A 24,502-nucleotide genomic window follows, 5' to 3' on the forward strand; every position below is an offset into this window, starting at 1 on the left:
TCTTTAAGAAATACAAATCCCTCATGGAAAATTAAAATGCAGTCATACCTTCAAGCTATTATTTCTTACCATAGAAACATAATACTGGTAATAGAGTGGGCCTTTATAGTCAAAGCTACTTTGTAATAGCACTTTGTTATTGCCTTTTAAGTGGTAATAGATGGGATTTAGTGTTTGCTGTGATTACAGGGAATAATTATAGTGGATTTAATGTACAGTAACAAATAGAAGCATTTTTCATTTATTCTTCTATCACTTTATTACTGGCATCTGCTTACTTGTTGTCAATGGATTGACAGTGTGTCATTACATTTTTGGTCCTGACCTCATAGCTTTTTATCCTTTCCTTCTGGAAAAGGCCTCTGAAAAGTGATGTTTGGAGCTGTTAACAATCCACTCCTTCCCAAGATTCTCAGTCATCTCTCCACCTCGTCATGCACCTGAAGTGCATCCTCCTGACCCTAGTTCAGGTTTCCTTCATACCTAGTCAGTCGTGTGCGATAACCTCAGGCTCACGTTAAACAATTACCCAGTGGACCAGCAAAGATCTGTTGGAGCCAGGCTGTAAATGAAGCTCAAATATGGGATTGATAAGTTTGGGGATGCTGAAGGAATGATTTGCTGAGCTGGCGTTAACCTGTGTGGATGGTTCTGGGTGCTGAGCTGTGAGTTTTCCCTTCCGTGCGTGCCTGGGTAGATCCTGATGACTGATGAAATTGTGAGCCTTTGGACTTCCATCGGTACTGCTACTTGAACTGTGTTTGAGGTTTTTTTGAAAAAACAAAACCAAACCAGACTTCCTACGTAGCGTGATGGCTTTTGTTTATAACAAAAGGAAGTTAAATTTAGACTTACTTCCATTTCTTCCTCATTCTACCTAAGAGCTGGGGTTGTACTTTCTTTGCTTCCTTTGAATCCTAATGGCAGGTTGAGGAAGAGTGTCTTGGATCAGGTGAAAACTTAGAAATAAGGCACCTCTCAGCGAATTTATTCCCTGCCATCCTCTGCTCACCGAGGCTGAAAGCTGGACCTGCCCCCCTTGTGTCTGCCCAGTGCTGACGGCAGGGCCACGACCTCCAGAAATACGACTGGGAGATGATAGGTCAGCTCTACACGTTTGCATTGCTAATACAGCTTTAGCAATGAAGCCTTTTTGCTTGTTGACTTGTTTTATTTTGATTATTTCATTGATTTTTGGGGGTGTGTTCATTGATTTTTGGATGTTCTGAGTAGACCACCTCTTACAGTGATTTTTTTTTTTTTTTTTTCCTTCTGATCCCAGGTAATTGAAGACATTGAGTACCTGAAGTTTGACAAGGGGCCGTGGCTGGAGCAGGATGATGTTTCTTTCCATCATTTGAGACTTTAGTAAGTATGATGTCTTCTAGTAGCTAAACATTATTTAGCATCAAATCTCAGGGAAAATGGTTAAAACCTTGAGTTTTTAAAGGAATGTTTATATATTTGCCCTCTGACTCTTTTTTTGGTCAGAAATCAGCAGTGATAGCAGGCTTTTGTAGTACTGGTGCTTGGCACGGTAATATGGTGTGACGTTACCCTGCTGCTGCTAATTGATTAACGAGAGACTCCAGACAAATGGATCCTATTCCATTAATGAGGCACAAGAACTCCCCAGGCATTTCCAAAGTGCTGTGGCCCGTAGGGAACATATTTTTGTGAGCACTTCTGTTTCTGGGTGATCACAGAAAAGCATTTCATTTTGAAACAGAGCATTTATGCTGCTGGCATGGTGGTTTTGCTGCTGCCCTGCGAGCATGAAGTCCTTCCACAAAGCCTGTTGACAGAGCAACCTTGTAGTAAGATTTATATGTGGTGCTATTGAAATTAGCTGTGTTTATAGTGTTTTTTTTTCTAAAACTAGACTAATTTTTTTCGCTGTCTGCTTTTAAGTATCTTTCCAGTCATCAAGAAGGCGGCTGAGCAGAGTAAAGGGGGGGAAAAGGAACAAAGCAAACTTGGATGACGGCTCAATATTTTTTTTCCTCTTCTTTTCCCCTGACTCCCAGTGAATAATCCTAAATAGAAGCTTTAATCCTCATTCACAGAATAAAGTATTGAAGTTCTGTTGTTCATTTTCCATAACAACAAGGGACTGTAAAGTGTAGCAGTTGAATGGTGGGGATTTTTTTGTCTTCTTTTTTTTTGGTTAAAGATCTTTGTCTGTCTAGTTGGATGTGAAGAGATCAAACTCAGATAGTGGAAAATGCCTTGCTGAAATAGAATAAAATTTGATTAAATAATTCTTTGCAAGCACTCCATGATTATCTGTCCTACAGTTCAGCTGTGGAGTGCTACTGGTTGGGCTGCACAAGTCCCCAGAGCAATGCTGAAAAAGAGAGCCCTCCAAAACATGTTGAACCCAATTATTGACATGTGTGAAGAAGTGAGATCAGACCTACACTCTGATCCATATGGTACAGGTGAGGCATCAGGAGTCCCACTCTGAAGTCATGCTGATGAACAAAATGTTCTCTGGATAGCCTTATATAAAAATATCTATCTACACTTGTAAGACTATTAATAGAGACAACCTTGCACTGAAGTGGGGCAGGCTTCCCATTTTGCTGGAATTGCAACTGCAGGATAGTTACTACTAAAAGAAAATTTAAGAATTGTACTTTCATATTTTGTTATCTCAGCTTATTAGAAACAGAGGGATTTTTAAAATGGAATATCTGCCTCTGATTTGCAGTCATTATTGTGACAGGCATTGGAGTAGTAAGTTAAGCTTTTTTGCAGGCTTCTGATATTCTTTAGCTTTTGTTTTTTTTGTACTATTATTTCAAATGCTTCCTAAAATTAGAGGTATTGTTCCTTTTCTATGGCCTTTCTATCAAGGGGTGAAGATCTCAGAAAAGCAGTGTTGTATGGTGTATAAGAGAAATCAGTCGTAATTCAGGTGTCCTTTAAATAAGAAGAGGTGTATTTGTGTAGTTATTAAAGGATAGCATTTGGTGTCTTAGACTCTGCAAAACTAGCAAAAGCAGATTTAATTTAAAAGAGAAAATACAGTTAAGTTGCTTGTTTTCCTATAGCATCACGCTGGTACAGGTATTGAGAAAGGATTATTAATTGCAGAGTTAAGGAGTTAAGGGAAAGCATAAAATTGAAGAGCAGTGTATTAAGAGGTTGTATGAAAATTCTACTTTGCAGCTGTAGAAGGGAATGAATTGCATTGTTAAGGACTCAATTTTTCATTGAACCGTGAGGGAGCTTGAGAGGGTCTCCTGTACAACACTCTTACCATTGTAGATACTACAAAATTATTTCTTCTATAGGCAGTGTGTGTCTGTTTTAAGTTCTTGCAGTGCAACAAACTGCTAATTTAAGTGTTGTTATGGTTTGGGTTTTGCTGTTTCGCCTTGTGTTTGGAATAGCATTGCTGAGACAGCAATGTATTTGGACATCTGATTAATGTGCTCAGTGTTTGCTTTGAATCTTCATTGGGTGCTGGGGTATTAGGATGTTGATCAAATGTGTAACAGCAGATCCTGCGCCAGTTTTGTGCTTGTTCCTTGCTCAGCTGAATGAGGAGTTTGTGGGCAAAATGCTGGGTAGCCTGGGAAGAACACCTTTAAAACTTTGTATAAAAAAATGTGTTAAGTTTGAACATAATCTTTTCTCATATTAGCTAGAGGAGTGCAGGATGGATGTGAGTCTGTTGCAGCTTGCGCAAGCTTCACTCACGAAAACATGTCAGGCCCAGTGCTGGAGAGAGGACAAAGGCGTAAGAACCGAACAAAAGGTTGCAGGGCGTCAGCTGCATTTTCTGCTGCATCTCTCCAGCGTTGCAATTGCATCCTGGAGCATCAAACACCAAACTCAGGTGCTGGTTCATGAACGTTAAAGCTGATGCTTTCCTCACTTTTTCCAGTGCCCAAGGAGAAAAGAGCTTGTGGTACCCGGCCTCCTGCAGATTCGCAGGTGTTGCATGTCCACATAAATTTTAGCATCTAGTCTTTTAGTGTGTTCCAGGTTCTGTATGCTGGCGCATGCTGCCCTCTCCTGGGTGTTTCTGGAAGGCTGTAGCAGGTATTTATCTGCTTTTTTCCATTTGCAATTGCTTCCTTTGCTGACCTGCCAGCATTTTGCAGATTCTGATGCTGTGGGAGGTGCAGCACGCTCTGACTGGGAACTGCAGCAGAAGGCAGGGTGTTGTGGTTGTAGTCCTGCCCTGGCTGTTGGCAGTTCTACCTCTTCCACCTTCATCTCATAGCAGCATGTCTGAGGAAAGGGAATCGATGGGCAGGGGCGTGGGTAACTTTTTAATTGCATGTATATAGGGTCTAATGCACAGAAACCCCAGCAGGGCCTCTGTAACGCACTCTGTTAGTGCAAAGAAGTTAATCAAAGCAGTGAGCCGCACCCATATATAATCAGCTGCATAATGATACCTTTTATCTCCCTGTCTTGCCCTTGAGTACTCTTTCCCTTGCCTTAATAGTAGTGTGGTTGTGGGGCTGAAGCATATCTTGGTAAAAGGTTAATGTATATATTTGTGTATGCAAGCTGGAGGGATCTCCCAGAGGATGCTCTTCAGGTCTTTCCTTCCTCTCCAAGTGCTGAATCCAACAGAAACCATTCTGCTGGCTTTTTGAAACATCTCGGGGAGTCCCTTTGTTGCCACTGCACCGTCTCAAGCGTGTTTTTATCTGTCCCCTTCCCAGTGAAGTTGTGTGTGTCTCTACATGTATTGCAAAATCATCTGTAGCTTGTGTAATGTTGCCTGTGTTGCTTTCCCAGCTGTTGGGGGAAGTTTATTGCATTCGTCTTGTTTTATCAGATGAATCTGCAGCCAAATCTGTTATATCCTCACAGCTCCTTCAGAATTTGCTCGGGCAGAACATACTTTGTGTGGACAAATCTTTGGCTTTTTTTCAGCCGCCAGTAATTTCATTTATAAAAAGATGGGTATTGGCATTTGTTTTATCTTGATGGAAAGGGAGTCTGTGTCCATTTGGAAGCAATCTAGCCATGAAATAGTTTGCCACTCTCATCTGTTCAATTTTGTTCGTTAATAACTATTAGTGTGCCACAAACCCCGTGTAGTAAATCCTCCTGCATTGTACTTGGCAGGACACCAAACAAACCTTTTGAGGTTGTTACTGAAGGATCTCGTACGTGCAGTAACTAGTAATTTCTGAGTTCTCTTAACATTTGTTTAGCTTCTTGGAGCTATTGCTGACCCCAGAGCTTGGCTCCTGTTTCCTTTCTTTACATTTTGCTCTGGTTAAATTAAAAGTTGCAAGAAGGAAGCCTGAGAGTGAATGAAGGAGAATGACCCTTCAGCTCTGTTCCACAGAGTGTCCTTCGCAAAGGGAAGAAGTGTCTGTGTTTGAATGCCTGCCTTGTCTGATTTCAAATAGTGGGATTAGAAGTGCAATAGCTGTACTGGGCTTGTTTCTGAAGCTCTTTGTCATAGAGACTCCAAAATATCTCAAACCATTCATTGTAAAACTCCTGGCACTATTAAAAACTACTTTCCTTTAACACCTCTCGATTCAACCAAAACAGTTCTTTGTAGTTTCCTCTTTGCAGTGACTTTTTTTTTTATATTTGAAGAGCTATTCTTGCACCTCCACCTTTTCTTGCAGACCTGTTTTTCTTGGAAAGCTCTTTTTTCTTTCTTGGCATTCATGGTGGGTGTTTGTTCACCAAGGGAGTGGCCAAGGTTCACCTTGGGCATGGCATTCTTGTCCTGCTTAACCAAACAGCGGAAGCCGAGTCCGTTGGGCAGAAGTAGATCTGTACTAAGGAGGTAGTAAGGTCTGTACTAAGGAGGTCTAAGCTCTGGAGAAAATGGGCCAGGAAGAAATGACAGGCAAGGAAGAACACATGGGGGACACACTGCCCGTGGCTGTCCTGTGTGCCCACTGAGTGAGCACAAGAGCTGGTGTGGGAACCATCTCTCCCATCCAGCTCTGTGCACCCATGGTGTGAGTCAGGAGTGTTTTTCCTTTCCCCTGCTCTCGCAAGTGTGGGCAAAATTGCAGCATGTCACAGGCTCACTGGTTCACTCACAGGGGCAGGGAAACCAACCTCGGCAGGGGTTGAGGAGCCCTGGCCAGGGTAATAAGGGTGTGAATAGCAGAGGAATGAATGCCACCTACTTGCTCGCTTTCAGACCTGGAACACAATAACCAGCTGGTGAGAAGCTGTTTTCAAGGTGTGTGAGAAAACATTCTGTTTCCTGGTGGGACCCACCTGCTGTTTCTCAAGTTACTTTTGTGTTTAAGTGCAGAATTTAACCTGATATGCTTTTGTGCCTCTTAGACCAGTGAATGCTTTTAGGTGGGAAGTGTGTTTTTCTAATTCTATGTATTGTCACTTCAGTTTTTGTGACTATGCCAACGTCAGTTGTTGAGAAATCGTGGCTCAGGCTATGCAAACTAGGTTTTTTGTTTGGTTGACTGCTTTATTTTTTTTTCCAAACAGTCTACTTCCTTTACCTTGCCTTGCACCTTTAGCAAATACGTTCATAAGACTTTGTAATGTTCATTGTTGTAGGCAATCTTGAGACTTTGTTTTAAACATAGGTGGGGAAAGAAAAAAGTGAGGTTACTTGTGTGTCATCAGGTTCCCTGAAAAACTTGTGCATCCTTGTTGTAAGCTGCCTGTAAGGGCAACAGGGCTTCCTCCTTGGAAAAGAAGCAGGAATGTGTTAGTCCTGATTCCTCAGTACCTGCTCGTGCATGTCGTGCTGGACATAATGTGTGAAGTGGGTGTGTAATAGGTACTTTTGGAAAAGAGATGAGCTACCAGTTGCTGTAGTATATTTACAAGTTCCTTTGTAGCAATGTGAAGTACACTAGCTGATAGTATTACGGATGTTTGCAACAATGGTGAACTGAAAACCCAATGTTCCTACGGTATTAGGACCACGCAGTCACTTAGATGCTCTCAGTTAAGTCTGAAATGTCACATAATCTCATGGGTAGATAAAGCACACTATGGGAAGCTGTGCTACTGCATGATGAGAGCTGCTTCAACAAAATATGGTTAAATGCCAGAAAATAATAAATAGTGATAATTTTGTGCTGGGGGAGAGAAAGAGGGGAGAAAAAAAAACCTAAGGAAACATAAAAGGTACCTTTAAATGCTTCCTGCTGAGCAGTGAATTAGTTCTGGCAAGCAAATGTGGTTTTGTGGTTACAGACGTTGTTGTGGCAGGTGTCTTTGGGTGGAGCTTTTAATTAGCATTGAAAGTTACTTCTTAAGGTACAGAGCAGAGCTGAAGTTGGAGAAGCCATCATAGGTAGCATTAAGTTTGCATTTTTTTTTGTTGTGCGGTGGTTTCTTTGGAGGCTGTGGTTGTGAAAGCAAAGAATTTCTAAAAGCGACAGGTTTTCCATGTTGGCCAGTAACTAAAATAAATTGTGCCTGAGAATTGTCCTCTAAAATTGCCATTTGGCTAAGGTTTGTGGAAGAATGGATTAGCTGCAGACTGGTTGACTGCTGGACTCAGTTTGTATGTTTGTCAAGTTATACTTCACATACGCCTGCACAAATTTTATCTGCTTTCTCCTGCAGACTTGTAAGGTCCAGAACATCTGCTGCTACTTGGCAGAGAGCTGACTCTCTCATTTCTGTAGGAAGAAGGGATGGAGATGTTTATTCACTGATAGATAAGCGGATCTTCCACAGCCTGTGCTGTTAAGTCTGAGCTCAGCAAGGTCTTTAAACATGTTTGGATGAAAACTCTTAGCTCGCTGTCTTGACCACTGCTCACCTCTGCACAATGCAAATGCTGATTAAAGCTCATAGTGTCGCTGCTGATTACAAGCGTGGTTGCAGGACGGACTGCTTAAGGAATAAAGAGCTGGTATCTGAAGGGCTGTTTTCTGCTGGAGTCCGTTTATTTTAGTTCCAGGTTAATTAACAGTGGGTGTTAAAGCTGATTTCTTCTCAGCAGAACTCCAAGACTGGAGACTCACCAGGTGCAAAGGCGCTTTTTCTGAAGTATGCTGGGATTTACAAATAAACCCAGTTGTGCTATCAGATCACTGTTTGTGTAACCTCTTCCATCACAACTCAGTTATTTCAAGCTGTCCCGGAGTGGCCCATAGTGGGGCTGGTGTTAGCATCTCATAGAAGGAGCTCTTGCTGTGTTGGTGATGAGGTAGAGGGCTGGTTTTCCTGGCTTCTAGCCTGTGTAATATACATTTAATACATTTGAAGATAGATAAAGTAGTTGTTTATAGGAATGTCCTATCGTGGTGTTGTGAAATGGCGTTTATCTCTACCCTCTTGCATCTCAACTTTTATTAAATCATTGTATTTCCTTACTAATTTCTCTATAGTGCGATAACTTATAGTGTGCATGTTGGGATATGTTAGCAGACTAGTTTACTTGTTGGAACTGTTCAGTGAGGGAAGGTCCCAAAATCTGTGATTTAGGGAGAAAAATAATTGCTTAAACAGAATTAACTTTGCTTTGTGCAGGGCATATGCTTTATATGTATGTAAATATTTGTAAAGAAATGCAATTTACTGACAACAACACAATTTATGGAGTTTCAGGTGTGGAATTTAGCATTTGGTCACTGTCCACTGCAAATGGATGTATTTTTCCCCAAATGCATATAGATGGCACTGTTGCTCTACATATAATACCAGTATGCAGAAGGTGGCTTTCTAGCAGTTTCTCAGACATTTTATTTAAAATTTGGGGTATTTGAAAGCACTGGTGCTGTGCAGCGTGGATTTTTGGTAGATGCAATTAAATGAAGTTGATATAGCAAGACAGTGCATGGGATTCAATAAAACCAGTGGTTTTGCCTTGCCTTATATAGGAGTGCAAAAGCTAGAGGCGGCTTATGGAGAAGGCTGCCAGGAATGATGGAGCATCTTCAGGGAGGAGAAACCTGGAGGAGGGAATGGAGGAGCAGGGAGAAGTTGGAGTAGGAGCAAGCTGCAGGCAAGGGGGTAAAAAAACCCCAAAATGCAGGAACTGTGTGAGAAAAACAACTATGTATTCATCATAACTGGAAAATAGCCAAAACATGTGGAAGGATTTAACAGAAAAGTAGTTCTTTAATATTTCGTCAAACTCAGAATTGATGTTGCTGTCTTTGGGGCAGCATGTGGACTAACTGCTCCTTTTCTTTCTTTTCCTTCTTTCTTCCCCCTAGTGTTCAGGATAAAGAGGGAGTGCTGGATCCTGCAGCCATCCCTCGCTTCATTCCAGAGATCACCATTGGAGGAAGTGAATATGATAAAATCTACTATGAGTATCGATCGGTAAGTAATACTGGAAAAGGGAGTAGTTGTATGATAGCCAGGCAGTTGTCCCTGCCAAGGTGTAAATGTGTTTACAACCGCCCTGTGCACATCCTGGATGTCAATCTCGTGCACAGGGATACACATTCTAAAAGTAAATTCTGGATTCTGCCCAGATCCCCACCTTTTTTGAAGTCTAGCTTCCCCACAAGAGGAATAATGAAGCAAATGGCTTGTTTTGTAAGCTGATTTTCTTTTTTGATCTTTAGATGTGGACTGAAGGATAAGTGCTTTTCATTTGTTTTTGTTTCTCCTGCCCTGATTAGTCTCTGACCTCTGAAATCTAAAATAATCCCTTGAGTCAAACAAGAAAATTGGAAACCCATGGCGACTTCTATAAAGAAGACCGCTTATAAAACGTGGAGGGAGGGTGTTTTTTTTTCTGGAGTAGGCTGAGGTATGGATGTTACATTGCTTCTCAAAACTGTTATTGCTTTAAATAGCGCGTTTCTGTACGCGGGCACACATCCAAAGCCTGTTGTGGCCCAGCGCTCTCTTACACCTCATGCAGGCTCCCACACAATGTTTTAATTAGCTGCTTGCCTTTCTGGTTCTGGAGACAACGGCTTCCAGTTGACTTAGCGCTTTGCCCTATCGCTTCTAGTTATTTACCTGGCATGGGGTCCTCTTGCACCATGCGGTGTTTTCCTAAGACCCAGGTATTGTAAACTCTCATTAGAGAAATTGTGGAGCTGATTACAATTAATACTGATTGGACAAACTGAAGTTGCAGGTGATGGTATGTTTTCAAGTTGACTTGCGAAACTTCTCTGCCACTCTGAGGTTTGTGGGTTTTTTTCCAAGCATTCACTAAAGACAAAGGAAAATCTGTATAAATTGTTGTAAAACATGATTTGCGTAGTCAAAACACTATCATTTTTCTCTTTCTGTTAGTGTACAGTCTCGTACTGAAATTAAAATGTGAGGTGCAGGTTTGTGGACTTACTTGGAAACTTTGAACCACCAGAGTTTTCTTCTGGAGTAGTCAGTTCAGAAGTGCTTATGAATACTGAACATAACTTGTTCCTCCTCACTTCACTATGCAGAGGAGAGGCTCCTGGGTTCAAACTCTTCTGCCCCATTTGAGGTGTAGCCTTTCCAGCTTGTAAAAGGGGCTGAAGCTAAAGGTTAAAACAGCAGAAAGCATCTCAGTGCTCCTTGAGGTTGTCTAATGGGTTTGAAAACTCCCTGGTCCACCTGAGAAATTGCTATCAGAATGTTGTGCTTCTTGGTCTCGCATTTTGAAGTCCAAAACTTCAAGCTCAAACTAAGGATTTTTGGAATCCTTCACTCTAAGAGACGTCTGTGTGTGTGCAGCCCATATTTCAGAAGGATCTGCTGTATGACTTGTCGCCAGCATGCAACATCCATCTGTACTGACGGTGCCTTTCTTCCCAAAGATGATAGGGGCTTTTTGGCCAAAATGTCACTTTGCAGTGGAGCTGGGAATTATTGAGGCTGCCTGACACACAGCTAGATGTGACCTCAGTGCTGTGTGCTGAGAACCAGGGGTAATACTTCTGAAAGCCTTTTTTTTTTCTATAGCTGTAGAACAGCTCATTCCTCTTTTTGCAGCCAAGAAACTGAGAATACCCTGGCTCATCAAATATCTGGCTTCCAGGAAAAAATGTGACTTGCCTTGCAGCGGTAGCAAAGGAACGCTTAGGAGTAGGAATATGAATACCTGGGAAGGAAAGATGGGCTCTTGGATTGCTCTGCTCGATGCCAGTTAGTTGACAGCAGAAGCTGAGCACTGTCAGTGAAGAAGAAACACTGCCAAAATATGATCTCCCTTCTGCAGGCATGCTTTTAGGCCCTGATTCAGGAAAGTACTGTGGAAAGTGATAATATCCTTTGGAATAAGGGGAGTTGTGCATTTCATAAAGCGTTCTGTTACATTCAGCCAGTGCTAGCTACTCTTCTTCTCTCTTCTGAATGCTTAGACGTTTGTAATCCTCCAGGAATGAGTGGGGTCTATAGAGATGGTGCACAATGGAGAAGGTGCTGAGTTTTCTTACTTCCCCATAGCTACTGGAAAGGGAAGCACAAAACCAGCCCCACCTGCTGTTTTATGTTCAAAAGAATTAAATTCTTTGTGTCGGAACTTTGAAGATGTGTGTTTTTCCCTCCAACTTTGTTTAGCAAATGAAGGTGTGAATTTCTTTGTAAGGCGAGAAAGAGCTGATGCAGCATGAGACCAGGCAGAAAAAGCAGGTGAACTTACAGAAATACATATCTTGGCTACGAGGTTGCTGGGTCTAAGGACAAGGAACTGCAAACCATGTCTATGCAGGGATGGCTACAGCTGCACTACCACTTTTGCATTTGAACACAGGTAAAGATTTTAGGCTCACATGACTTGTAAGTAGAGACTTAATTATGGTATAATTACAGAACTTTAACTTTTCCTTGTGGGAAACATGGCTTTTAAAGTTAGCGTAATGATGTTTACCACATAAATACAATGATTTGCGTAGGGGATTTTTTTTCCTCGGCAATCCTATAACTAGTCATAAATCCTTGATCATACCAATAGGCAGCTAACTGCTGTGCTTTTCAGAGTTGCATGCACACAATTCATGCTGCCTAATAATGGTGGCTTTCAGGGATTCGTATATCCCAGGCAGAAACTGTTTATTGTTCAAAATACTCATTAGTCAGAAGCAACCAAGAAGGAGGAGGAAACACTCTTCAGAGTCCAGGATTTTAGTACGCGTGCCTTTCTGCAAAATAATGAGGTAGCCACATACAGCTCTGAATACTAGAAACTCACCTTTTTTTATGTATATCCTCTAAATTTCTTCTATAAGTGTTCTTTTCACATGTTGAGGAGGTGGCTTTCTGCCTCCTCTTACCATAGAGTCATCTGGCAGGGTTCAGCTGTTCTGTTCAGGCATTCATAAACTTCTAAAGATGCTTTTCTGGCAAGGGAAAAGTAACCTTTTGGTCAGGTTCTGTAGATCAGAGATAAGCGTGTTCATTTTAAAGTGAAGCAACATTATTTTAGGAACTGTCAGACTAGTAAAGACTTGACTACTCTTTTTTTTTCCTTAACAACTGCTGTATCTCTCCACTTTCTTCCAACCGTGCACAATCCCCGCGGATAATGCTCCAAACTCCATGTGCGCCCTGCGAAGCTGGAGCACTTAGGCAGATGTGTTTGCAGAGAAGATGAAAACAAATGGTTCTGTTTAATGGAGTCAGTGTACTTAAATAATGTACTTATGTACTTCACACTCCTGAATGCTGTTGGCAAGTCCTGCTCGATCTCCTAGGGGTGGTGAAAAAAGGCTTTTTTTACGTGCATGCTCTTTTCTGTATACATAAAAGTGCAGCTGTCTAAAATTGATATTCAAGCCATCACCTACATCTTTACCTATGAAAACAAAGCTGGCTAACTTTAAAATAGTCTTTGCAAGCTCTCCCTTCGCTGCAGATCATAATGAAGGGATCAGTATTTCATTATACAAACTCTCTCCTTAAAGATACAAAAAAATAGCGGGCTTGCTTATCACAAGGTGTATCAGAGCCTGGAGTCCAGTGCTTACTGGTTTATACTTAGGCACTGGAGTGGTGAATTCCTTCACTAGAGCAGGTGAAAGCAAAATGGTTAAAACCCAGTTCCCTTTCTCATTAAAAAAAGTAAAAAGCATTTGTGCCAGCCTACTTGCCCTGGTTTGTGTAACCCAGCTCCTCTGTTTGTCCAGTGTTTGCCCCAATGTCTTTTAACACAAGTCTAAGAAATCCTGAAGGAGAAAAGGGCTGTTTTCACTGGGATGCAAAAAAAAATGTGGCTCTAGGATTTGTTTTGTGTTCATGTTTGTTTGTTTGTTTTCTCCAGGGGTATAAGATTGTGTAGTGGGAGGAGTATCTACCCTCTTTGTAGCTTGCTGGGATTCCTTAAGTGTTTGTGCTGGTGTGTATATTAAAGAAAATGAGCAAGTGCTTGGGTGCACAGATTCTTCTTCAGACAAGCCAGGCATGGGCACCTACAAGTTCCCTTTGCACTAAGGCAAATTCCATGTCAAAATGTTAACTGAAGTTGTTAACCTAACTTACACAATTAGAAAAAGGAAGTCAGGGATGCATACTTTACCCTTGAAGTAGACAGTTTGTGATGAATTCTTTGAAGAGTTTATTCCATGCTCTTGAACTTCAAAGACTCTTCCTATGCCACTTCCAGTTCCGGTGAGTGCATGTGCCTGTGTGCAAGACCAGTTTTAGTTGTCATCTTTCAATCTGAAGTATCTTTTTGCTCTTGCACTGAAACGGTGAGGCACATGCTTCCTTTCCTTTTGTTACCCTCTTACTGCTTTTCCCCACCAGGCACCGGCTATTTGCTGATCCTGGCTCCTTTCCTTGGTGATTCTCGTTGTCCTTTCAACCATCTAATTGTGTTGTGTCGTTTGCTGTGGTGAGATAGACTTTGCACGTGTGCCATATTCACCATGCGAGGAAAGCAGAGGCTTATTTGGCAGTAGTATTGATTCTGCTTGGTCCAACCTTGTCAGCACAGCTCTATATTAAGTGAAGACAAAATGAATGGCTTAGATCTTTCTGCCCAGTATTGAACTCATCAAGAAAGCAAGTAAGTGTGGCACTGGAAGGTAGGAGAAGGCTCTCGTTTTCCTTTTTCCCCACCCTTTTTCCCTTGGTGGAAGACTACTTTTGGAATACAGGGGTGCTGACCATGAGGTGAGGGAAATTTGCTCTTGTCAAAGACCTGTCTACTGCTGGGAGGTGTAGTCCAGCTCTCATAACTGTCTTGGGCAAGTCCCTTCAGCTTGCTAACCTAGCAGGGTTGGGGTTTTTTTAGTTCCTGGACTAATCTTACACTAGATTACCTGACTGACCGGTTTGCTGGGGTTAGGTGAATACCAGAGCCGTGGAGGGGAAGGAGCAGCAGTGTTTGGCTGGAGTGGGGTGGCTGCCTTTCCACAGCAGCTGCACCAACTCAGCTGCATCTTCATAGCCTGCTCCTCATCTTCCTCCCTTCTGCCCTACGAATGGGAGCGTGTAACTGGTGGTCCCCTGGACTCTTCTGTAGCAGCAAGTGGAGAAGAGGCAAGAGATTGGATGGGTGGGGAGTCCCACACTGTTCCCCCAGGCTTTCTATTTCCCTCATTTTCATCAGGATGCAACCCTGGGAAGTGAGATCCTCAAGTGTGGGATGTCTGCCTTGCCTCCAGTTCATTTTTTGTAGGTAGTTGCAGGAAAACAACTGTAACACAGCGAGCTTTTGAGTGATGGGAAGGTGAGTCTGCAACATTAGTCAATGCAGCCTCACAACACAAAAAACTCCCAAGGGTTTTGTGAGAACACACATTTATAATGTTAAGATCATAAATAGCCCAAAAAGGAGAACATTAAGGGAAGGTTTTCTCCAGGTTTGATGTGGCCCAGGCTGTGTGAAGTGCAGCCCTGACTCGTGGCAGCTGTGGTTGCAAGAGGCTGCTGGCCAATGAGGGTGTTAGGAAGTCCTTTAGCTTTGCCATCTTCTCTGAGAGTGCAGAGCCTTCCTGGCTTACACACAAATCTCCATTTAAAATACCTTGAACTACAAAATAAATACTTGAGCTTTCAGCAATTTGGAGTCTGGATCAACAACATGGACCGTTTGTGTCAAAAGGACACATAGAGGTTTAGTGTGGTGATGCTGTGTGGCAGGGTCCTCAACATCATGGCCTTTTGCTGCAGATTTTGGGTTACAAGAAATGTTACAGGCTTCTGAAAAAAAAACTCTTTGACCAATTCTACTTGCAGGCACAGAGGACATTACCCATGCATACGTATAAAATGCAACTGCTGCAATAAGCATCATCTAAGCCATGAATTGTCTTCCATGGTACTCTTGCCTTTGCAGAAGTAGGAATGTTAGGATATCTGTATTCTGTGTTTGTGATTGTTACCATAGTGGCTGTCTTTGGTCTTCTGTTTTTTCTCTCCTGCCACTTTTTCTTGGCTTACTGGAGATTGTTGGGTTTTTTTTTAAAGATTAAAGTCTCCCTTCCTAATTCTTATTTTAATGGAGGTGTTTGAAAGCCGTAATTCCCAGCCCTGTCTGTTCTTGAATCCAGGAAGGAATGAAAACAAGCACACAATAAATTAGGCAAAGCTGAATTTAAATTCTTTTTCTGCTTTATCTCTGCAAAAAATATTTTTAGCCCTTTCTAAACTAACCAGATGTTGCCTGGCTAAATGTTGGTAAGCCCAGAAGAACCTGAGGAATAACTAAGACATAGGAATGGACTTGTTTCTGAAGGGTACCTGGAAAGAGGTGGGAACAGGCATGTGATCTCCTCTTCCCACTCTTCCTCTGCTTTCACCAATTGTGTATGTATAGAGAGAGCATGAGAACAGCCCCTCTTCTGCTTTAGAAACATGTGGCTTCTCTTCCCTGCTTCCCTTGAAAGATATTGTGGACAGTTGGCGGGGATATCTATCCCAGATACAGCGGGAAGGAATTTGAGAGATCTTAGGACTATCTTGGTCTTAGTAGTTGCATCTGTTTTGTTTTAGATGATGGACCGTGCTGTCCCAGGCACTGGGTACTAATGTAAATCAAAGATGGTAAAATCCCACTGGCATTAAAGAATCCTTTTCCAACTTGTCACTCTGCCACTGAGCTGTGTGAAAGAAAACACTTTGTGTGAGCACATCCTCCCTCTCTCAACCCCCTCTCAATCCCATACCTATGGAGAAATGTGATCCTATTAAATGAAGCAAATAAAAACCCAAGGAAAATAACTTGGAAAAGAAAAAAAGTCTGTTGTTAGTGTTGAAGCAAACTGAAGAAAAGTTACAAGTGAACTGTTCCCACTCCACTCTTCTGCATCTCCTAGGAAACTTTAATTAAAAAAAATCCAGCCCTCAGAGGATAGTTTCATTGTGACATCTTATACCGAAAGTCATGCTTTAGAAGGAGAAAAAGGTTTTGACAAATCTGTAAGAAGGCTATTTGATCTGTTTCTGACCCTTCTTGCTTTGCTCCAGCTTCCCATGGGTACCATCTCCATGGGTCTTACACTGAAATAACGTCAATCTGAGGTCTTTAACCACATGTCTGCAGTGGTACCATTCTGGTTGGGATGGCATTAGTATGTTATTTTTCTTGTTTTCTGATAGCTTTTTTTCTGCTGAGAAGTGCTTTTGTACTTTTTCATGTAGAACTGGCATTCCTAAGACCTTGGGTAATGTAACATAAGGCAAGCTATTGTAAGAAGCTTTCTGCATTTTACCTATCCAATTAGAAAAGCAAGTCTGCAGTTAGTATAACACTTTAACTGGCTTGGATATAGTTACTTGGCTTTTTCCTGTGGTAGATAACTGGCATTTCTAACAAATTCACCGAGAAAAAAACAAACTAGATATTATTCTGCCAATATGGAGAATAGTTGCTAGGGCAAGTAGGCACGGTGGAAAACATTTAGCTGTATTCTGTTGTTTATTTATTCTTGGCTGTCCTGCAAAAGTAAGGCTAGAGATATAAATTACCATTCTTTTTATGGTGTTTGTACTTGTTCGAGTTGCAAGTCACATTAAATTTTACAAAATCAGATTCCTACTTAAACTCAGTTTGGTTTGAAATAAAAAAACCACTTCAGCTTTAAACAAATACGCTGTGTCCTCCCTGTGGATAATGTTCTTTACAAAAGATTTCTGCTGTCTCATCTGTCTTCTTTAATGAATGAAGGGTAGGACCACATTCATTGAACAACTTCAGCAAATTGGAATTGTTTTAACCTCAATTCAGTAAATCTTTTGAGTACTCTTACTTGGGCTATAATGAATGTTAAAACAGTATTAAGAAGTGGCGGGAGTCAAGCTGTAAACAAGCACCTATTTAATACCAGTCATTCAGAAACCAAACCAGATACACCTTGAATGTGTTGGGGGGTATTAAGCCCTCCTCCCCTTTTTTTGTCTGTTGCTGTGGGACATGGGAACCAAACACTTCCAGAATACAGACAATATATGAAGCTACATGTTTTATCAAATTTAACTGTGTCCCAACAGCAAACGCTGGTGATAAACTTCTGGAAGTCAGGATTTCTGCTGGAAAAAGCAGTAGTCTCTGCTAACAGCAGTACTGGAAGGTGCTGTTATTATGCTTGTTATAAAGAGCTGCTAAATAAAGAGGTTTGGATATTGATGAATGAACCTATGCTTGCAGAGTAATGACTCTGTTTTTATGTGCTTTTGATCAGCGCTGCTCAAAATGTGCTATTTATAGATCTATTTTAGCTGTGAAGCCCAGCCATTAGTGGAAAAGAGCACGGGAATAGAAGGAAAAATGGTAATGCTTTTTGCTCCTGAAATCTTGGAAAACAAAACAGACTAAATGGATGGATGTAGATGTAGACCTTTTCGGATTGCCAGAACTTGCCGGAGCTCTACCTGTACACGTGTGGTCGAGAACTGTTTTTAGGAGCTATGAAATGCAGCCGCAGAGTATAGCAAACAGCTGGCTGAAGCTGTTTGTTGCTATTCTGCAGCCTACACCACTTTATAGGGCTTTTCATCATGTTTATAGTTTTGACAGACACTTCTGTGGCACAGTTCTTAATTTAACTGATGAGACGATGTTGTTTTCATCTTTTTACTGATGCTCATTTAAAGTTGAGCGGTTTCATTGTTTTGAGCTGGCTCTAGCTTTGAGTACAGCTCATTCCATTAGTTTCATGCTCTGCGCGGTGGATTTTATCTCGTACTTCTTGAGGTGATCCTTGCTGCCAACTTTAAGTCTGCACAGTGTAATGCAGCAGACCAAGACTTGATTCTCTGTCTCATCCATTTCCACGGAGTGGATAAATCTGTTACTTGGCAGTAACCTTGCAGGAGCTCACTCTTCTCCTGCCACAGGGATGTGTGAGAGCTCTTGGGCTTGTCTGGTGGAATCTCTGTTCCAGTTTGCTTGTTCAGTAAGCTCTTGAGGGCAGAGACTTAATTCTTGTGTTGCAAAGTGTGTGTCTAGATGACTGCTGTGATAATGACGTGACTTTCCTTACTCCTGGGAAAGAAGGTTCAGCTTTGGCGTGATGGTCAACGGCCTTCTCTGCCGCTTGGTGCTGGATAAACCTGTTGGTGGCTCCATGGGTCTCTTTGGGCTGATGATGGTGAAGGACCTGAGAGGGTTTGAAGGGATTTATTTGACCCTGTATGCTACTCCTTTTACTTGCCTGTGAAAATGTGTCGTTAATAATTAATCATGCATAATAGGATGTGCTACTATTATTTTTAATGTGGCCATTAAATCACACCTTTTCTTGGTCTTACTTAAGTGTGATTTGAAGGTAACACATGTGGAGTGTTCCTGTGAATGTGCCAGCCACCTGCAGATGATGTGGCCTTGCTGATTTTCATTATTCCAACTGGGAAACTCACTGGTAATGCACAAGTCTCGTGGAAAATGCAAGTCTCTTCCAAGCACTTGCCTGGTTTCCTGTTAAGACCCTCTAAATTTTGTGTTGGCAGTATCCTTCAGGAAGGAGTCCTTCAAGCCATTGGCTTTGTTTGATGGCACCTGTATCTTGTACTGGGAGAGACAGTGAATATTCAGTCACTGTGGTCTCTCAGCTACTGGCACGTTCTGTAGAGCTTTGTCCTATCTCCCTACCATCATGTCTCTTCTAGGCTGGGCAGTCTCCCTGTTCTGGCTGCAGTACCAGCCGCCTCAGGGCTGGCTGCTTGTTCCCATCCCTGCCCTTGTGCTGGTTAAGCAGCTGTGGGCAGAGCAGGCTGAGAACTGGACTTTGGGAGCACTAACTTAACCATTTGTTGTCACCAAAAGCAGCACGTCCTACCACTTGCCCCGTACCCCCAGATCTCCCCTCATGCTGCTGCCGTTTTTCTTGGCAGTGGTCTGATATGTGTTTGACTGACCGAGCTTGCAGGATCACTGAAAACTAACCCAACCAGGAGGAACAAACAGCTTCTTGCTGAGCAAGGGGGTTGATTGAGCTTGTGGAACGATCCAGCAAAGCTGCAGAGCTGGCTTGGACTGTGCAGCAGAGAAATGAGAGGCTGTGTGCTGTAAGACATCTCTTCTCTTCTTGTTGGCATTGTGCTGTTCGGTCCGTTCAGCCACACCGTGCAACGTCGCTGCAGCACTTTTCATTTGGCTGTTTTAATCGAGGCTCCTCGTGACATTGAGCAAACGCTTGTTCTGGCAGGACAGGGGCACGCAAGGAGCTGGAGGGCAGGCAGGGGACCACAAGAACAGGAATGGCTCCCGTTCCAGTATTTTTCCAAATGCTCAATAAGTGCTAAAAGATGACCAGCTTCCTCCCCTCTGAGATAGACCTGCATTGTTCTGAATTGTGCAGCTTTTTTGCTATGATCACAGCTGTAAAATGTGAGCTTTGAAGAGCCCGTTCCTGGGAAGTCATCTGTGTTACTTGTACCTGGAGCAGATAGTGTGCAGAACAGACATTCGCATCATTCTGCTTGCGAGGTAATTAGGGATTTGTTTACTGTGCCTTCCTCTTCCCATGTTTTTGTCTATTTTGAAAGCTTGGCTGTGACACATCCCAAAACTGGACTGCTTTTGCCAAGGCCCACTGCGAACGATGGAGTATGGATGAATACTTATTATAAAATCTGCTTTGATGTATTGCACATCTTTAACCAAAGACACATGGGGAATTTGTTTTGGACAATGAATTTGAATTCTGTTGGGATTGATATTGTATCTTTTAAAGAGGGCAGATTTACCCAGAAATGAAACTGTAAACTCTTGTATTTTCCCAGAGAGCTCCTGTTGCTTTAATAATCTAGTTATCTGGGAATCTCTTCAAGTATCAAAGGGCCAATTATGTGCTGCCTGGAGAGGACCGGGGAGAGCTGTTTTTATTCTAGAATTAATAGATACAGGCTGGTCACAGCAGGTCTGTTGTCCTCCCTAGCTCACCGCTGTAAATTTGCAGGGCAGAGATAGTAATCATTTATTTTCATCTCACATCTCCTCTTTGCTCAGCAGGAGTAACTCTTAACAGGACTGCATGCTTTCTTCTGATATTTAGACAAGACATTAAAGACAAATTTAAATGAAAAGCCATAGAAAAACTGATCACAAGTGGCTTGTAATGGCTTGTGACAAGGCAGGGTAGGGAATGTCTCACGAAGGAGGTAGAAGCCTTCTGTTAGCTTGATGTTTTAGGGAAAGTGGTGTCTTATTTTCTGACTTTTGAATAAAAAATGAAAACATTAAGAAAAAAGAATCCCCCCTCCTCAAAACAACAGGCTTCATCCTGGATTAAATAGCTGTTTTTGTGGTCTGAGTATAGATTTCATCAAGACTGGGTCTTCTCTCTGCAGGGGCAGCTCTCTCAAACAGGATACTCTTACAGTTTTTTGAAAGGAAAAACCATCAGGACAAGTCGGGGTCTTCTACAAAACCAGTGTTTATGTGGGGATGAGCAGATGATCTGCTCTTAATTATTTGTAAAGGATGCTAGCAGATAGCTATTTTTTTAAAGGAAGAATTTTATTATAGCATCTTTGCTTGCTTCAGACTTTCTCAAAAAACACATTTGCTTTTTCGTGGTGGTTTGCTGCTTGATTCCAGTATCATATCTTAGAGATGAATGCTATGTTCAGTCTCTCTTTCATTCCTGGAGATGGGAAGAAAGGTTCTGGAGATAGACTCTGCTTTTCATAAAATCATAGAATGGTTTGGGTGGGAAGAGACCTTCAAAGCTCATCTGGTCCAACCCCCTGCAATGAGTGGGGACATCTTTACCCAGATCAGGTTGCTTGGGGCCCTGTCCAGCCTGGCCTGGAATGTCTCCAGAAATGGGGCATCTACTACCTCTCTGGGCAACTTCCTCCTCATGTCCAGCCTGAATCTCCCCTCTTCTAGTTTAAAACCATCACCTCTTGTTCTGTCCTAACAGGCCCTGCTAAAAAGTCCCCATGATTCTTATAGGCCCCTTTTAAGTACTGAAAGGTCACAATAAGGTCTTCTCGGAGCCTTCTCTTCTCTAGGCTGAACACCCCAACTCTCTCAGCCTGTTGTCACAGCAGAGCTGTTCCATCCCTCTCATCATCTTGGTGGTTTATCTGGCCCCTCTCTAACAGGTCCATGTCTTTCCTGTGCTGAGGGCTCCAAAGCTGGACACAGGACTCTGGGTGGGGTCTCAACCAGAGCGGAGCAGAGGGGAAAAAAATCACCTCCTTCCACCTGCTGGCCATGCTCCTTTTGATGCAGCCCAAAATACCACTGCCCTTCTGGGCCGCAAGCACACATTGCCAGCTCATGTCCGGCTTTCCATCCACCAGTACCCCCAAGTCCTTCTCCACAAGGCTGCTTCAATCTCTTCATCTCTCCACCTGTATTGTTACTGGGACTTGCACCTCAACCCAGGTGCATGACCTTGCACTTGGCCATGTTGAACCTCATGAGGTTCACATGGGCCAACTTCTTGAGCTTGTCCAGGTGCCTCTGGATGGCATCCTGTCCCTCAGGTGTGTCAACTGCACCACTCAGTGCAGTGTCATCTGCAAACTTGCTGAGGGTGCACTTGATCCCACTGTCAGTGTTGTTGATGAAGATATGAAACAGGACTGGACCCAGTACAGACCCCTGAGGGACAACACTTGTTACCTTTCGGTCTGGGACGTCCCTATCTCTAGCATTTCAGGTCATGGTCAGTGCTTCCTGAAGGGAATTGCTTTAACACCTGAGAGGTTGAATGTATGTACATCTGTTTCCTCCACAGGATCACGCAGTAGCTACTTTATGCACTGATCCTGTCTCTGTCAGGGTTTGTTCCCGTGGCTCAGTTATCCTAGTGTGTATAGAGCCTGGTTTATGTTTATTCAGTCTGAAGCTGCACTAAAAATTTGTGTTGCATTTGCAAAGCAAGTTGTTAGGAGATGGGGTTGATGACGGCGTTGTTTGCACGTTTGTGGTGAGTCTTTTGTCACATAAGCATGCTTTTGCTGACCTGATGCAGCCTGCTTGGCCTGGAGAAGCGCTTTCCTCGCCTGCAGAGAGAGCACGTACGCTGTATAAGGGGAGTCTGCTATTTAACCATACTGGCAGGCTTTCTCTTGTAGTCCTGTGGCTGTAATCCCTTAAAATGGCTGCTACTTAAACAGCCTCTTTTCCCAAATCTTAAAAGCTGAAGGTAGAATGGCTTGGCTGCTGAATTTCTGTGTCTGTAATGCTGCCGGAGTGGTTTTGTGATGTGGCTGCAGGCAACAGCAGGCTGAGAGGGCCAGGCTTGGCTTTTTTATCCCGGTGCATGGTCTGCACAGCTGTGTGCATCCTCTTCCTCCTAAACCCTCATGGAAGGCTGTGGCTGTGGGACATCTGGCTGGCTAGATGGGCTACCAGGAGTGAGTGAGGTTGTATGCTTCGGTCTGCTGTGTCTTTTCACAGACTTGGAGGTAACAGATTCTTGTCTCTAAGTATAGATGCAACTCCTTGAACTCCCAAATGCCAAGACACTGTTTAGGCTACTGCTATTCACTTCCATTTGCTCTGTGTGATAATTTGCTTCCCCTTTCCGGTGAGGGTGCAGCCCCTCTAATTTTTCTAGTATGTCCGCCTCCCAGCACTCCGGTCCATCCAGCCTCTCCCTCTGCGGTGCACTTCTTGGTTTGCTAGACTCAAACCGCTCCTCGTGTGATCCTCTTGTGACCTTATAAACCAGCCCAAGCTCTTGAGAAGCTGTCACAAGGAGAGGCTTCCCGCTGGGTTCCCCAATTTTCTGCCATCTCATGTACAGCGATATGTAATGAATTGTATGGACGAGTGACTGTGTGTGGCAGCACCGAGGTTCCGAGCCCTGGTTTGGGAGCCACGAGCGCAGAAAGATCGGTCAGGCTAACCTGCTGTTGCTTGGGTCCCAGGCGACTGGTGACGTTTGGGTACGAGGTTTGAGAAACTTCAGTTTTTCCGGCAAGTAGTGGTTTCTGGCTTTGATTATGAAGACAGGCAGATATTGCTTTTGCTTTAATAAAGTTAAGTTGAGCACTTGAAGGCTAAATATTCAATTTCATTTGGTTTAATTTAATGTAGTAATTAACTCAGTATTTCATGCATGAAATATTTCATGTATTTAACAATGTGTGCCTATTTTGGCGTGAGATTCTACTGACTGATTCAATTCCTGTACTACATGTTATGATTAAAGGGGTCATGTCTTACTAAACTGGGCACAGGGGTGTGTAGGGGAGAAGAATTGGGTGAATCCAGGTGGAATATGCTCCTGCACTGTTGACATATTGGCCTAGTTTTTATACGTACTATGGCATAGTGGTTTTTGTGGGCCTTCCCTCCAGCTGCACAGCTCAAATTTTCAGAGGGACTGATTTTTCTACAAGTGCTAATCATTATGTTGTAAAGAAAATATTTCATGCTGCGCTTCTGCAGATACCATGAGGTACATCATAAAGAATCTAAAAATTTCCATAAACAAAGAAAAGATAAATGTTTCTGACTGAACTTTCTGCTTTTTCCAGCTTCCTGGTCGCAACTTTAAGCAAGGCTACAATGCTGATGTTGGTGACAAGTGGATCTGGCTGAAATGAAATCTGCCTCCCCTTGGAGCCCTAACTGTGATGGACCACAGGACTTGAGTGACACAGAGGCTGAGTTCAGTGTTCCTGCCCTGCATCAATTGTGTAGCACGAAGAAATGCTGGTTAAATCATCTTCCAGCTACAACATAAAGAGAATAGACTGCTAGAAGGAAATCACTTTATTCTGGTTTGTTGTTCTCTGATGAATTCAGGGTGCTTTTTCTTTGGATGTTTGATAGTTCATGTGTGATCTGGTGTTACAGGGGCAGACTGAAGATCAATGCTGAACTTTCTCTTCACCAAGACTGTGGCATATTGTTATACAGGATTATTGTTGCTTTGCTGAATCAAGAGAAATTAAACCTGTATTCTCCTGGCTGTCACAAAGTTAATTTCTTGCTCTGTCATGGATGGTGTTTTGTTAGTTTCATTAGAAGAGTGCACATGTTGAAAAAAGTGCTTGCGTCATGTTCTGAAAGCCTTTTACTGGACATCATCCTCAAAGCAGGCAAACATAAAGTTCATTGAGAGAAGGAAATAAGTCTTGGATCTCAATTTAAACAGCAAAATATCTGTGCTTAAAAGTATTTTAAAAAATATTCCAAATAATCGCTAGCAGTTGTACTTACAGGTTCTTCCTTTGAATGGACACTATAGATCAAAATGTTTGGGTA

At 42.6% G+C, this 24,502-nt stretch overlaps 1 protein-coding gene across 1 annotated transcript in view; it reads left to right on the top strand.

Moving 5' to 3' along the window:
• Positions 1 to 24,206, top strand: part of NDUFA10 (NADH:ubiquinone oxidoreductase subunit A10) — a 41,200-nt gene extending 16,994 nt beyond the window's left edge. Inside the window, exons 8-10 of the mRNA XM_082057227.1 lie at positions 1,283 to 1,368; positions 9,153 to 9,261; positions 23,770 to 24,206. Coding sequence (XP_081913353.1) covers positions 1,283 to 1,368; positions 9,153 to 9,261; positions 23,770 to 23,838 — 264 coding nt within the window. The 3' untranslated portion in view covers positions 23,839 to 24,206. The remainder of the gene's footprint in view (positions 1 to 1,282; positions 1,369 to 9,152; positions 9,262 to 23,769) is intronic.
• The last annotated feature ends 296 nt before the right edge of the window (positions 24,207 to 24,502 follow it).

Source organism: Streptopelia decaocto (genome assembly GCF_964273445.1).
Source record: "Streptopelia decaocto genome assembly, chromosome: 6".
Classification (NCBI taxonomy): Eukaryota; Metazoa; Chordata; class Aves; order Columbiformes; family Columbidae; genus Streptopelia; species Streptopelia decaocto.